This window comes from Rhinoderma darwinii, chromosome 12 (genome assembly GCF_050947455.1).
Source record: "Rhinoderma darwinii isolate aRhiDar2 chromosome 12, aRhiDar2.hap1, whole genome shotgun sequence".
Lineage (NCBI taxonomy): Eukaryota > Metazoa > Chordata > Amphibia > Anura > Rhinodermatidae > Rhinoderma > Rhinoderma darwinii.
In genome coordinates, this window is record NC_134698.1 from 85699346 (window position 1) to 85715972 (window position 16627).

At 47.1% G+C, this 16627-nt stretch overlaps 1 protein-coding gene across 25 annotated transcripts in view; it reads right to left on the bottom strand.

Annotated features, from left to right (window-relative positions):
- The window catches only part of NRXN3 (neurexin 3), a 336181-nt gene that overhangs the window by 36932 nt on the left and 282622 nt on the right, over positions 1-16627 (bottom strand). For 23 of the 25 annotated variants that reach the window (XR_012851426.1, XR_012851425.1, XM_075844459.1 and 20 more), the window contains 3 exons: positions 5928-6099; positions 2764-2841; positions 979-1059 (listed from right to left, as the gene is read on the bottom strand). Coding sequence is in view for 23 of the 25 variants with exons in the window: in XM_075844459.1 (XP_075700574.1) it covers positions 979-1059; positions 2764-2841; positions 5928-6099 (331 nt within the window). In the remaining 2 variants the exon portion in view is untranslated. The remainder of the gene's footprint in view (positions 1-978; positions 1060-2763; positions 2842-5927; positions 6100-16627) is intronic. The other 2 variants (XM_075844449.1, XM_075844448.1) reach the window with 1 other exon arrangement.

Below are 16627 nucleotides of genomic sequence, written 5' to 3' on the forward strand. Positions count from 1 at the left end.
CAGTCAATCCATAACTGAATAATGACGAGTAATCACCGTACAGTACGACATCCCCGGTGTCACAATCACGCAGGAGGCTCTAGTTCTGCTCAGTTCCAAGATTCTGTGTTCTTAGGCAGTTTTATACCAACCCAGAACATGAAGCTACACTTTGTATTCTGGCTACATAGATGAAGTGTCACTGCAGCTCATTAATCAAGGTAATGTCATTCAGATACTTTACTGTGGCGTGGACGTGGCTGCACACCGTTGACTTTGGTCCTTTGAATTATTGACCCCCTTAATCATGTCCCTGACATTAGTGCACCTCCATTCTGTGAGGAGGCTAGAAGTCATTTACTCTGTCCCTGTGTCTATAAACCTGATAAGACTTAGGCCAAGATTCATTAACAGATCGTACATCACACAGACTCCAATCAATATCTCCCATTGACCTCAGTGTCCCTGCTCCTCCACAGACCACGGCGTGTTTGTTATTTTTCGTCTTCCCCTTCCTACTTTAACGTGAAGTAATTTGGCAGTTTAAAAAGAAATCGAGGAGGAAGGAAAAGCTGCACAGCAAACAAGAAGGAGACCCGACAGATCATTCCACTTCTCCCACTTCTCCCGCTCACACACGGTACGGCCGGCCGGCTGCAGGAAGAACAGACGTTTTCTGCGTCACTTACTAGATTAGGATAAAATCCTGAAAAAGAGGAAACCTGGGAGGCTTCTTGCTGCATCGAGTCCCCGTGTAAACTGCCTGGGTTTTATGCACCGAACACAACAATTTGCTTTCTAAACTCTGCATTTCTTAATTATTTGTTGACCGGGTAAGACCTGAACAGTACAAGCCCTGCTGTCATAGAACTACAGTGCAGCGTCTGCCGTGGTCAGATACACAAATAGATTATGGCAGAAAGTTCATCCTGACTGCGGGATCAGCCTCTTAGAACAACACTGCTCATTCACCCTCAGGACAGATAATGTTATGGGTACCTTTTGCAACGCCAGTTCCAACTCTCTTGAACTCAGGATTCAGAAGTCTTGTGCCATCTTCCATCCCTGAGATACTAAACCCTGAAAAACAGGGACCCCGGTTTGGATACAAAAAAAAAAAAAAAAAGTCGGCAGGCAGTTTCCAGAGAAACCTCAGCAGCCAGTCGAAAATGAAAAAAATATCAGCCATCCTCCTACCACAGGCAATGTTAGAGGATCAGTCAGCAAATATAGATGGGTTGCGGCTTTAAATGGGGACCAGCGTCCTACATATCAGCCGTGGATTGGTAGAAAATGATCCTCAGCACAGAGACTGCATTAAGCCAAAAGGAAAGGTCCCTGTGACTGAAGGCAGTGTTGAGGGCCACAGCTGGAGAGCCACGTTCTATCACAACATTAATTCCGGTTTCACAGCTGGATTGTGGGACAGTCGAGATGGAAGAGACAACAAAGTGTCTTCTCTACAGTTATATATAGAGTTTAATCAATTATAGACCTGGCTTGGAGACAATGCAAAGAAATGGCGGCTTCAGGGCACAATCGTGTTACGGCTCAGATATGGCCCATCACATTTCCAACCAGAATTGCTCCAATATGGGTTTTTTTCTGTAAAAAAAAATACTTCTGCAGAGTGGCGAAGCCTGAGCATCTACCTGTCCATTCTGTACCAAAAAATAAATTGGAAACACGACCATCCACTGCCAGCCATTTCTACCCATAAGTGGGAGGAGGACAGTGCCAACAACTCTTTCATGTCGTCAGTGGGTGGCATAGCATTCAGGCAATGAGCTTCCCTGGAGTGGAGAGTGGGTTTGTGTGATATGAGACTGGATTAGGACCGGCTTTAACTTCACGCTGCTCAGGGTCACAATTCCCAGTGTTCTCCTATTTAACATGGACTATTTTTGCATCACTTTCTGACCTGGCAGTAAACTGTGACTCTGAGGAGAACGTAAGGTCAGAGCCAGGTCTCTCCCCTGTAAACTCATGCAAACTGGATTGGAAAGACAGGAAAAGAAGGCGTTTGAAGTGCTGGATTACGGAATGGACAGCGGTTATTGTTCCAGATCAGTTATATCCTCTAAATGCGTCTTATATCGGTGTCCTCAGCTGACCCTTAATCTCGGACCCTTACTGACATACAGCTGCCCCGTCATTCCAGATTGTGGACAGAATAGGTGGCATTCATGTGGATTTACCCAGAGACAGACAGACAAAGGACATCATACAATGCGTTACAAGATCACACACGTTATTGTGTTCAATTACCCAACGCCTTTTGCAACTGTCTTTTCAGAAAACATTCCCTTAAATAATTGTACAGAACAGTAATGAAGGAGGCGCTGCTGGCGAGCAGGTGTATGAATGAAGGATCCAGTGTGTAGATTTCATGCAACAACCACCATGAAACATCAGCAGATCAATGAGCATGGACAACAGGCGGAAACATGCACAAGCCCAGACGACTGCCCCGTCATTATCATCATCATCTGCACACTATAGAGGTTCAGGCTGCGGCAGGCTCAGGGTCACCCTCTTCCTTATTATTTCTGATATATTCCCTTCTTGATTACACTACAGATAACTCTTAATTAGATCTGGTCAGTGGTTTACGTCCGGCTGTCATACAGTGGAGAACATTACAGAGATTACATATCAGAACTCTCAGTCCCATTAATGTGTCTGTTTGTCTAAGTCTCGAGCCTGCGGAGCAGAAAGTATAGAGCATTACATGATGAGCATGCGGCCCTGGTGATCATGCAGCGTTACACCCAATTTAATTACCTTTGTCTTGCTGGCCGTCTTCTGGGTTCCGAGGCAATTTATAGGACAATTTCGGTTTTTGGTGTAGCTCTGTATTTCCTTAAGGTTTAAAAAAGACAGCGTTATTCGGGATTAAAGTCTGCTACAAATGTGGATCTACAATTGTGAAGAGATTTGGCTTCAGAGGTCAAGAATTCACACTCCTCAAGGTTGACATATCCAGGACTCGTAAGACCAGTTGTAGTTTTCGATTAATACTGGTCACACGTGGTGCAGGTCGGTTCATTATTCCCAATTGTTAGGAGGTAACCAGGTACTGGCATTTACTATGAGCTGTCCATTCAGCTCAGCCGGCTTCAGTACCACCATGTGTGACCAGATGACAACTACTGTGCGAGATAAAACGTGCCCAGCGATCGATGGTGCCTCAACCTCCACGACTGCTGCACGAGAGCGATATCTTTTACGTTAAAGCTTCATATTTTACAATTAGTTTTTGGTCTTTGGTACTAACTACTCCAACAACCAGGGCTAAATGAAAAGCAATGGATGAATCTTCAAAGGATCCTGCAAAATTCTGCAACAAAACGGACAGTCAAATTGGAAAATTATTATTCACTCCGCAGGGGTGTTTCCCAAATCAGCTACAGAAAGGAACGAAAACGTCAAAACACGGTATAGTCCCAAGACGGGGAGCAGATAATGCACGGAACATAAGGTCATGCAACATCCAGTACATACAATCCACTTTACTCAACAAGCCAGTATTAACTTCCCCGACTGGAGCGAATATCTCCAGGGGATCCTTCCAGTCACCTTTTCCAGACTAGAAGACAAGGGTAATTTTTGTGAGCGGCTTGAGGAGTGGGTGGAGAGCGCTAGATTGCCGGCTTCACTCCCATAGGAATTTCAAGAAACGGATGCTGTGACAGATGGAGGCAACTCATTGTCAAAGTCAATTACAAGAAAAGCAGCTAAAAGCCCAGGGTTATTGTTGTAGGAGAAGGCTCCGTGTCAGCCTGCAAAGTGTCTGCATCCTGATCTAATAGAACGAGTGCCCGGCTATTTACACAAGTTCATGGATATAATGTGCAGAGACAGGTGAAGTGAGAACTGGTTTACATGCGAGATCGCTCCGTGCAACAACTGCACCTCAGAAGAAGAACAGCCTGCAGGATAGCCCGATGCCTCCGCACAATGACAGACATCTTATAATGCAACCGCTGCTCCAAGTCCTGACAACTCGAAAAAACATCTCCACCCAAATAAGAACACCCAGCGCCTCGGCCACACTGTATATACAAAGAAAGATGCGTACAATCTGGTGCAGGACGGAGTGGCAACCCCAGACCCCATATCCGGCTGCTGCTCTTGTTCAGAGCTTGGACTAATTTGCGGCTTATTATGGCAACTGTCATGGATTCCATTGGGTTTTCAATGTGCCCCCATTGCCCCTGGTATCCTAATGTGAATGATTAGCCCAAGTAGTCTTCCTCTAAACTTAAATCCAGATAGTCACCAAATATATTACCCACACTGACCTCTCTAGGACAATGGATGTGGTTCATTCCTATTTTTTTTCTACCCAAAAAACTGAAATATATCGCAGAAAAAGGGAAGAGACAATAAGGTGGTGACGGCTTCCCGTCCTCCCCTCTCCAGAGATCCAGTTAAAAACAACTGGAAGAAATAGCAGACCCTCCTGACACGGGTGAGAATGAGCGTTCACAGAGGGGCACAGCTGGAGAAATTCTCCACACATAACCTGTCCCTGGAGACGTGCGGTCTCCTTCTACAAGCCGGAAGTGTCATCTCTCCCCACTCTCATGGTGGCAGCGGTTTAATCTCTGGATTATTTGGAAGTTCACAGTCTGCCCTATAAAGCTTATCAGCTTCCAAGAAGCTTTTACAGAGACGAGAAGAGAAGCTCTTTGATACCGGTAATTGTATTCAGCTTGTCAGATCACAGGCAGGAGAACAATGATCCGTGAGATCAGGAAGAGATGGCAGCAACGGGCAGGACGCAAGCGCTAGAAACAAAATCAACCGTGTTTAGCGATATGAGCGGCAGTGAAGTTCGGATATCATGAAGTCATCAGGCCTGCGTCACACTCCACAGATGACGGATTCATTTTAAATGTTCAGCTCGCAGCACTGTAAGGGTATGTTCACACACTTAGCGAAAAACATCTGAAAATACAAGGGGAACCCGCTCCTGATTGTCAGCCGTTTTTTAAGCAAACTCGCGTTTTTCATGGCCGTTTTTGGAGCGGTTTTTCAATAGAGTCCATGAAAAATGGCTCCAAAAACGGCTCAAGAAGTGACACGCACTTCTTTTTCACTGGTGTTCTTTTACGCAGACGTTTTTCAAACATCGGAACAGAACGCCGTATTTCCCATTGAAATCAATGGGCAGATGTTTGGAGGTGCTCTGCTTACGATTTTGCCCGAAAAACATACGAAAATAAGCCGTGTGAACATACCCCAACAGACATCCCACCATCTACCTGACCAAGCATCAGGGTGGCTCGGCTCGGATCCCTTCCAGCTGCTTGGGGATCTGACTTTAAATCGGACGAGGTGTCTCTATGTGCCCGCCTGTGACTACAGAAGCCGACAGCCAGCACTAGATGTAGTCATAACGTAAAGAACCACATCTTCTACAATAACACGGCGCTGGGTTTCCAGAGGGCATTTTTACTGCGTTTATGTGCTTCTTAATTGCATTTTAAAAACCCACTTACATTTTACTGATATTTTGTAATTTGGTTTAATAGCAGCAAGGCCAAAAAAATTGCAGCAAATCGCGTTTAAACACGTGCAGTTTTTAACAGAGCAAATAAAGACTGCAACAAACTGCAATAAAAACGTGATAAAAAATGCCCAGTGGAAACCCGACCTAAGGGGCTTATTGGTTCTCTAAATCCAACTACATGTTACAAGGAGTCCGTGTCCGATCTCTGTCCCTCTCGCCATTTGTATTCAGAACCTCTGGAGGATGACATGTAATTCCAGTTTCTACCTACAAGTGTGTACACAGGATTACCACCGGTCCATGAAGCTCCCTCCGTGCTGGGGTCTCAACCCCACACCCTCCTCATTGTAGACAGATTATTGTATAGTGTAGGCTGCCCTGTCTAGGGTTCTAGGCAGTGTTATAGGACGTGTTTGTGTAGTGTGAATACCTCCTGGGTAGTATTCATTGACCGGCCAGGTATCCACTTGTAGAGTTGCATTCCCTCCATTCCGAGTGTACTTCACCACATGGTATTTGCCATCATTCACAGGGGTACTGTCTTCACGTATGGAGATATCCATTAATCCAATGTTAAAAGTCACTCCAACCTTCCCCTGCTCCTGTAAGGAAGGGAAATAAATACAAATTTAGAAAATAATGGTAAAAACAAGTTCATCTAACACAAGAACATGTCCTGCACCATGTGTAAACTGGGTTTTATCAGTCACCATCAACCTGTAAGGTCAAACACCAGCAGGAGTCCGCACTACACGCCACCCTCAACACCAGCAGGAGTCCGCACTACACGCCACCCTCTACCCCAGCAGGAGTCCGCACTACACGCCACCCTCTACCCCAGCAGGAGTCCGAACTACACGCCACCCTCAACACCGGCAGGAGTCCGCACTACACGCCACCCTCTACCCCAGCAGGAGTCCGCACTACACGCCACCCTCAACACCAGCAGGAGTCCACACTACACGCCACCCTCTACCCCAGCAGGAGTCCGCACTACACGCCACCCTCAACACCAGCAGCAGTCCGCACTACACGCCACCCTCTACCCCAGCATGAGTCCGCACTACACGCCACCCTCAACCCCAGCAGGAGTCCGCACTACACGCCACCCTCTACCCCAGCAGGAGTCCGCACTACACGCCAACCTCTACACCAGCAGGAGTCCGCACTACACGCCACCCTCTACCCCAGCCGGAGTCTGCACTACACGCCACCCTCTACCCCAGCAGGAGTCTGCACTACACGCCACCCTCAACACCAGCAGGAGTCCGCACTACACGCCACCCTCAACACCAGCAGGAGTCCGCACTACACGCCACCCTCAACACCAGCAGGAGTCCGCACTACACGCCACCCTCTGTTTGTCCATGCAGTCTGTGAATGTCCCCGTACGAACTTCATGCTATGGATTTCCAGCTCCTGCAAAAACAGTCTCCTCTTAAACAAAGTGGTTAAGGATTAGAAGTCCCTGAGCTGAGGCCCAATCTCAAAGAGTAAAAACCTGAATACATTTTATTTCTATAGAGCATAAGTGTTACGGTCTCATCCTCCGCTGCCGCGCCAGATACTGCTGCTCCAGGACCAATCTAGTAACACTTGCAAGTAAGATCCAGTAGACATGTTGGATCTGGTGCACCCAGGCAGACAACACCATGGATCAGATGAATGCAAACATGACCCATCTTCTGACCATTGCGATCAGTGGAGAGATTTGTAGCTTCCTGGTGGAGCAGACATCAGTACCGGAAATCCAGACCACAACTTCACGTGTTTTTTCTAATCTGCCCCTTTTCTCTCGCACTAATTTCCTGTCACACGATCTCCCAAGTGTCCGTCCTACTCACTCAGCTCTAGTAACATCACTTCAGAAGAGGATGGAGGGGGCAGCGTAAGAGGGAATCTGAAGGGTCTGATAAGCATGCAGAGGCTCTGGCGAGGGCTGGATTTCATGTCAGTGTCTTTACAAGCTGCCAGGAGCATCACACAGAGATCTGTTCACACTGCCGAAATATGACCAAGAAGAACGGTCACTACAGCCAGGCTTGGCACAAAAAGGTTTCTCTGTTGTATGAAGTTACAAGCCCGGGAGCAGCGTGTGGCAGTATGTCCAAAGTGCCCAGGCCCAGAATCGTGTAATTTATGAAATATTGCTTGGTGTAAGGCTGAGTTCACACGTTGCGGATTTGTCGCAGATTTTGTTGCGGTTTTGACACAGATCTCACCCTTTTGCATTGCAAAGTGTAAAATCTGCGCTGAAAATCTGCGTGAAATCCGCGACATGTGAACTCAGCCTAAGACGACCAAGTTCATAAGTCCTATGGAGCAACTCAATGACTGGGGACTTCATCCTTGGATACAATTCTTTGGTGAAACAGAACATGTGGGAGCTCCAGTCTCTTTGTATTTAGCCTATTTTGGAAGTTAAAAATTCAAGGCCAGAGGACGGGTGAGGATGCACCAGACCTATAACCCCTGCCGAGTGCATGAAAGAGCAGGGAAGTATACCTCAGGCATTAGAGGTGGATTACATATGATTATCTAAAATGTGTCAGCCTTGTGATCAGTGCCACCCGCACTCTGAAGATCAGTCACAGCGGAGAATGCATCCTACAAAAGGCTTTTAATGCTCTTCCCTATCGCGCTGGAACAGACCTACTAGAAAAGCCTACATGCGGGGGGCAGAGGCCGGGCCATAGTGGTTATAACGCAGGTTTTATACTTCAGAGAACAGATCAAGAAGTGGAAGGTAAATGTACGGTGGAGGTGGTGATGACGGTCTGGAAATATTTTGCTACCAAGCATCAGAATAAGTTTAGTGGCTGACAGGATGGATAGTAAATATGTCATTTTCCATCCAGATGGCAACAAAACATCACAACATCGCATGGATCAGTCACACGAGAGGCCGAGCAGCAGATGAAGCTCAGGTTAGACTTTTACACACAGAATTGTCCACCATATTGGTTGGTTGTCACTCTTCAATTAACTTCTCAACAACGGATGACATACTACTGTCAGTTTCTTAGCCTGTCAATAACCAAGTGATTATTCCTCTTCAGTTAATGAGAAGTAACCAAAAAAAGGAGATGGACCCCCCCCCCCCTCCGTCATGTTTGCATAAATGGCATCCGCAATTGAATAGAACAATGTTGATATCTATTGGCGGCTGCTGAGTGACTGATCGAAGGCCATGCCCCAGTTGTGGCTGCAGAATCCATAGATCGTTCCCTGATCTTCTCTGGAATAAGTTACTTTCAGAAGAACATTGACAAAGTTTTGAAGCATAAAAAGAGCTACACGACAGAAGCGTCCGGACTGCAGCACATCGCGTCAGAAGGAGCAGCGCACCTTCCTGTATTCACAGAGCAAGCATATATGTGGCGGCCGCCTCTCCGTGAAGCCTCAGCCCTTGTACAGTGTCTGGCAATAATCCATTTCTCATTACACACATAAGCTCTGGCAGGACCACAGTGCAGCTCGCGGTTTATCACTGACAGCTCAGTCATTAACAGAAGCTCGTCACAAGATCATGATGAATCTGTCTGTAATTAGGAACTTTTGGATTAATCAATTTCAATTTCTACCTTGACTGCAACACGGGAAATCACTGCTGCTACATAGAGCCGATCAGAGCATTGTCAGAGGGACATCTCAGCAGAGTGTGGAGGGACAGAGACAGATGTCTACAGACCAACCCCACGTATTAACTACCAAAGTCCCAGAGATGGGCCCACAAATCAGTACTAGCGGTGGGGTGATCAAGTCTCTGCTTTCTCTGGAGTAGCCTGATGAATAGCCCTATGTTGTATTGACAGGTTATGATTGGATGAATCCTGAAAAGCTGAAATAGACGTCTACACAACAATAATTCTCATTGCGATCACCATGTGGCAGAAATATTACACCGTTTCCTCACAAAGAATCCTCCGCCACAGCGAATGTGCAGCACCCCCACCCTGGTGCCCTCTCCATAGTACTCCACCCTTATTCAGCAGACATTACTGGGGGGGGGGGGTAATGGTCACATGAGTGAGGCAGAGATTTTATGAAGAGAGGATGGGAAGTCTAGCTACTTGCCCTGTAGAAGTTCTAGACTACAGTAACCAATGATCTCTCTTTTAGAGCAGATGCCCCGCCGCCACACAGGGTGAATTACACCCATTCAATAGTTAATAAATGTTTTGGTAGATATGGAGCAGGCTACAAATCCAAATAGCAGCGAAGCAACACAGGTCTCTCTCTGCCTTAAATGGACACTAACTTGTCAACAAACTTTTCATAAATTAAAAGTATAAGCGAATATAAGAAACTTTGTAATATCTCTTAGAGAAAAATACCTCTTTCTCCACTTATTAGGCTCCTTTCCTCTCCCCCTTCCCTCCTCCAAACTATCTACATACTCGGATTTAGCAGTAAATTCAATCTCCTGAAGATGAGACGGACTATCAGCTCACTGAAGGATCAGGTTACAGCTGCCCATAGAAGTCTATGGAGAAGGGAGGAGGGAAAGGAGTAAGAGACACACAGTCGCTGCTACTTCTGGTGTTATATCTCTCCCCAGTGCTGGATTCCCAGCTACACTGCTCATTACTGCTGTATGATGTCTTGTTTGTTGTTGATGCGTCTATATGTGTGCGCTACAAAGCGATAGGAGCAGGACTTTCTCTATGTTTGCAGTATATAGAAGACATGATGGCATTTTGGCTCCTCCCACTAGCTCAGAGACAACTGAGAATTAGAGATAGAGCCTGCAGATGGGAAAACTGCTAAATAACGCAGAACACAAGTAATATAATGGTCAGAAATAGTGTTATTCCTCATGTACACACATGACAGCTTATTCTGAAAGTCACCAGAAAGGTTAAGTACGCTTTAAGACACAATCCGGAAACTCCTAGAGGTTTTAGGGGCAGATGATCCATTGTTCTGCATCTCTTTGGAGTGGATGGACCACAGTTCTGAAAATCATCAGACCAGGGGTCCTCAACTAGTCAGGTAAGTGGACCTTTTTTAGAGTCTGTGGCCAGGTTAAGGTCCAAGCTGAACACCAATAGAAAAGATGTCATCTTTTTAACGCTTTGCAAACTTTATAGAACTATTTACATCAAGATTTATTTATTTTTAGTGGAAAGACCAGACCATGCAATTAATTAAAACCCCAAACTTATTTACACCCAAGACCAGACCACTAAACTTTGAAATTCATCAGACCCCAGGCCAGACCTTGAAAATTTATCAGACCCCTAAAATTGATTCAATTCTAGACCACCCTTTAAATGTCATTCAGACCCAGACAAGCCCTAAACTAATTCAGGCCCCAGACAAAAAAAAGGCATATATACTTACCGCTTGTGGGTCCTCTTCACTTCCAAGCGCCGCAGCACACAACGTCCCAACGCTGTTCAGCGTCAGGACCTTGAGTCCCAGTCCCTGGGGTTAGCTTTGCTCGTAGCGGCAGACCTGCCGTCATAGACGCATTGGAGGAGTTGCTGCCCTACAAGTTCTGAGATAAGGCTGCAGTTCTCAGTGTGACCACTAGCTGGCTACACGCTGTAGAATCAATGGCTGCTCCCAGGAAGTTCAGCTCACCACGTCCTGGGTAAAATACTGTACAGATGTTTTATCAGACAGAGTGTGCGTTTATGGCCGTGTCCCTTCAAATCACATCAGTGTCAGTAGATATTAGGACTTGACTAACCCTTCATAGGTCTGAAAGATGCAGTGAAAGATTGCAAGTCTCCCTGGGATTATAATCCTCATAACCTGGGGCAGTACACTTTTTTATTTGTAAAAATATTTTCTACCCATCAAAAACAGAAGCAGTGTAGACAGCAGTGCACCACATCATACATCTGTAGATACAGCGGCCTTCTCCTCGCGTGCACACTGGACATCCCAAACTGCACTCCAGTCTCCAGTCCTTGTGGTAAATCGAGAAATCATTGCAGCCATCAATCCTTGATCACATGTGAAAATATAACAAAGAGCTCCACCTACAGTTTGTTAGAAGACACTACACCAACATCACTGGCAAATGATTGTGACCATTATGAAGTAACATTGTGCTGACAATTATCTAATTTATCAAAATTAAACCCTGTCCCTATAACGCGAGTTCCAGTGCAGTGTCATGGCTTCTCCAGAACTGATGCCCCCTGTCTGCCCCCTTTTGCCATCGCAGCATTAATTATTCACTATGTATTTCCAGGTCTCCCCGCGGTGGAGCCAGCAGCAGCCGCACATCCTCCCCAATGCACAGTTCTATTTTGGGTTTGTCTGTCAGCCGACCTTGTGCTATAATATCATTGTCTGCCCAGAGCTGGATATCCACAGCATCTAATGCAATGCGTTCATTGTAGAGTGTCAGCTCCTCGCACAGAGAGAGAGACCCATCGAGCAGCACCAAGCGATGGAATAAGCCGGCGCCTGCTCCTCATCTGCCACTAGCCAATAAAGTCCCAGAGATAACCTCATTTATATATATATATCAGGGCGTGATCGATATGGAGCTATAAAGACTCGTCGCGGCTTCCCAACATTTCACCTATAATGGATTGTTATATCACAGTTTAAGTGTCAGTGAATAGTAAGGTAAAACCAAGCATTGCTCAGTAGTATGCACCATACGACCCAAAATACACTGGCATAGATATACCCTATAAACCACCTGGAAGACAAGGGGGAAACATTTCCTAGTCTTTTGGATGACGTGTACGGGACTGTGCCACTGATTCCCCTGGCTCACAATTACAGATAGGTTGGCACACCAGTGAGAGGCATGATGGTGGTACAGAGCGACAAGTTCTCAGCTAATCAGCGGTCACAGAGCAAAAGGCCAATATACTCACAAGTGGCCATCTGCTTCATGTGTCCACCACTGACGGGTATGTGTTGCATAGGGGTCTGCTCTTATGAGACTTCGATGATATCTCATCAGTTTCAGATGAGTGGGGGTCCAACCGCAGGGACCCCAACCGATCTGGAGAATGAAGGGGCCTTCAAAAAGGTTTCCCTCCACAGCGGTGCTCCTGGCTGTGCAAGGATGGTTCCACTCAGTCCTCTGTCCAGCCGGTGGCGCCGCCGTGCAACGAAAAACTGAAGGGGCTGCAGTGCTAGACTTGCGGTGACTCCCATCTTTCTCAGGTTTGGTGGGGCGCCGAGCAGTTGGATCCTCACCGATCAAAAAGCGGTGATAGAACAAAGCAATATGTCATGACTTTATGAGATGGGAATATCCCTTTGGAATGTCCCGTCCCCCCCCATATCTTAGTATAGTTAATAATGGACTGAACTTTTGAAGTGGATCTTCTACATAATTTCTTCCTATTTTGCTCACTGTTCCCAGGGAACATTATTGTAGACTGGCCATATACGTTCAGAGAACACCTATTCCTCCCGATCACCCCATACGCCCGCATGCTTGGCTTGAGTGAGCGCGTATGTGTATTAAATTAGGAGGGGAATGAGCTGCTGCCAGACACTGAGTAATACCAGGGATGTTAATCTCCAACAGCCGGATCCTTCTAGTTGAGACATCCCGGTACATGTTACACGGTCAGTCGCTCCCACCGGAATCAGCAGGTACGACAGACATTCATATAACGTGTATGGGCGTCATTAGACTCTTCTTACTGTCTGCGGACCTGCACTGTAGTCATACAAGCAATGGCATAACTAGAGTTCTATAAACCACATCAATGTAGTGCCATGTGCTATAATGCCACTACATTACTGCCTATATCATGACACCACACAGTAGCGCTGGGCAATTAGGACCTGAATCAAAATCACGATTAAACATGTAACCTCAATTACAATTATTTCGGCCACACCCCAATTTCCATGAATATACCCCGACACTGCCCCTATACAGTATATTGCCCATAGTGATCCCCACACCGTATTACTCCCCATAGTTGCCGCCACACATCATAATGCCCCAATAGCGGTCATCACACATTATAATGCCCCATAGTGGTCATCACACATTATAATGCCCCACAGCTGCCCCCACACATTATAATGACCCATAGCTGCCTCCACACAGTATAATGCCCCCATAGCTGCCCCCGCACATTATAATGCCCCACAGCTGCCCCCACACAGTATAATGCCCCATAGCTGCCCCCACACAGTATAATGCTACATAGCTGCCCCCACACAGTATAATGCCCCATAGCTGCCCCCACACAGTATAATGCCCCATAGCTGCCCCCACACATTATAATGTCCCATAGCTGCCCCCCGCACATTATAATGCCCCATAGCTGCCGCCACACATCATAATGCCCCATAGCTGCCCCCGCACATTATAATGCCCCATAGCTGCCCCCGCACATTATAATGCCCCATAGCTGCCCCCACACAGTATAATGCCCCATAGCTGCCCCCACACATTATAATGTCCCATAGCTGCCCCCCGCACATTATAATGCCCCATAGCTGCCGCCACACATCATAATGCCCCATAGCTGCCCCCGCACATTATAATGCCCCATAGCTGCCCCCACACATTATAATGCCTCATAGCTGCCCCCACAGAGTATAATTCCCCTATAACTGTCTTTCACAGTGTAATACCCCCATGACTATTGCCCCGTAACTGACTTCCATGCAGTATAACGCCCCCATAGCTGCCCTCACGCTGTATAATGCCCTCATAGCTGCCCCCAATAGTGCCTGATAAAAATAATATACATACTCACCTAACACCGTTCCAATGACGAGTCTAGGAGATCCCTCTGCTCCTCTGGTTTGTGCAGCTCGGCGCAGAAAGGAGCGATGACCTCACTTCCTCACGTCCAGCCCACTGCTCTACCATTTAACTGTATCTGCATCCTGAAGATGCAGATACAGTTTAAACCGGGAGAAAATTATTGATAAACCCGAAATGTGCAAGTTGACATGGATTAATTGTGCTGAATTTCAATTATTTTTTGATTACTTGCCCAGCCCTACCGCAGTCTGCCCATATTATTGGACTGATATGATACAAATCCCTTACAGATCCACTCTTCTCCCTCACCAAGGTAGTGCAACCCACAAGCAAATAAAAAGGCCCCCAGAAGAGCCTCCCCTTCTCCAGCTTCTGTGAAAATCAATTTTTGTCTGTTACAACCTATGTGAGCCTTTGAAGTTGAGCTGGGTGAATGCTAGCCACGTCTGAGAGCTGGGATGAAGCTGCTGTCTAGATGCCAATTATCCTAGAGGGCTGAGAAGTCAGAGTGGCACAGGGGTCATCCAGGCACACACCAATTCAAAGAGTTTCTCTCTGTTTAATGGAAATACTGTACCCTACAGAAGGGAATCTGCAGCAAAACTGCTTCAATTCAATTATTAGCTCAGGGCAGAGCGAGTCAGAATACAGGAGGCAAAAGAAACCGAGCATGGGAACATGCAGAAACAGAACGAGCAGAGTTCTGCAGCAAGAAAGGATGAGGACAAATAATGGGATTGTTCTGGGCAACTGAATACGAACACAATGAGCCTTGGATACTAAAATCTTGATGCTACTGGAAATGATATAGTATAGGGAAATGAATAACAATTTTTATGATGGGGTTGGTAGGACAAGGTCCAGTGGTACCAATGGCAAAAAAAAAAAAAAAGGTGGCTAGTTATAGGAGAACCACTAGATCGTTTGATGTGATGTTAAAGGAGAGGAGATGGTGAATAGAATACCTAGAAATCAGGTATAAAGATGATGGCGAGAGGAGGCACAGGTCAGGAGAGTATGATGGCGAGAGGAGGCACAGATCAGGAGAGGATGATGGCGAGAGGAGACACAGGTAAGGAGAGAATGATGGCGAGAGGAGACACCGAGATCAGGAGAGGATGATGGCGAGAGGAGACACCGAGATCAGGAGAGGATGATGGCGAGAGGAGACACCGAGATCAGGAGAGGATGATGGCGAGAGGAGACACCGAGATCAGGAGAGGATGATGGCGAGAGGAGACACCGAGATCAGGAGAGGATGATGGCGAGAGGAGACACCGAGATCAGGAGAGGATGATGGCGAGAGGAGACACCGAGATCAGGAGAGGATGATACCGAGAGGAGACACTGAGATCAGGAGAGGATGATGGTGATAAGAAGACACAGATCAGAAGAGTATGATGGCGAGAGGAGACAACGAGATCAGGGGAGGATGATGGCGAGAGGAGACAGATCAGGGGAGGATGATGGCGAGAGGAGACACAAATCAGGAGGGGATAATGGTGAGAGGAGACACAAATCAGGAGAGGATGATGGTGAGAGGAAACACAAATCAGGAGAGGATGGTGGCGAGAGGAGACACTGAGATCAGGGGACGATGATGGTGATAAGAAGACACAGATCAGGCGAGGATGATGGTTAGAGGAGACACAAATCAGGAGAGGATGGTGGCGAGAGGGGACACCGAGATCAGGGGAGGATGAAGTCGAGAGGAGACACTGAGATTAGGAGAGGATGATGGCGAGAGGAGACACAGTTCAGGAGAGGATGATGGAGAGAGGAGACACAGGTCAGGAGAGGATGATGGCGAGAGGAGACACAGGTCAGGAGAGGAGGATGGCGAGAGGGGACACAGATCAGGAGAGGATGATGGCGAGAGGAGACACAGAGATCAGGTAAGGGCAACATAGTTACTAAAGCAGGTACCTACAGGAAGAAAGCACCCCCTGCCTGGTACTTACAGGAAGAAAGCACCTCCTGCCTGGTACCTACAGGAAGAAAGCACCCGCTGCCTGGTACCTACAGGAAGAAAGCACCCCCTGCCTGGTACCGACAGGAAGAAAGCACCCCCCTGGCTGGTACCGACAGGAAGAAAGCACCCCCTGCCTGGTACCGACAGGAAGAAAGCACCTCCTGCCTGGTACCTACAGGAAGAAAGCACCCCCTGCCTGGTACCTACAGGAAGAAAGCACCCGCTGCCTGGTACCTACAGGAAGAAAGCACCCGCTGCCTGGTACCTACAGGAAGAAAGCACCCCCTGCCTGGTACCTACAGGAAGAAAGCACCCGCTGCCTGCAGCCTGCTTGCGAACAGGAGACTGACCCGCATATGGTGAGACACCTCAGCTTCCAGTTAAACAATTTGTTGCTGATTGCCTGGAACAAACACTCTGGGCTATGGCTGGCCTGTGTCTC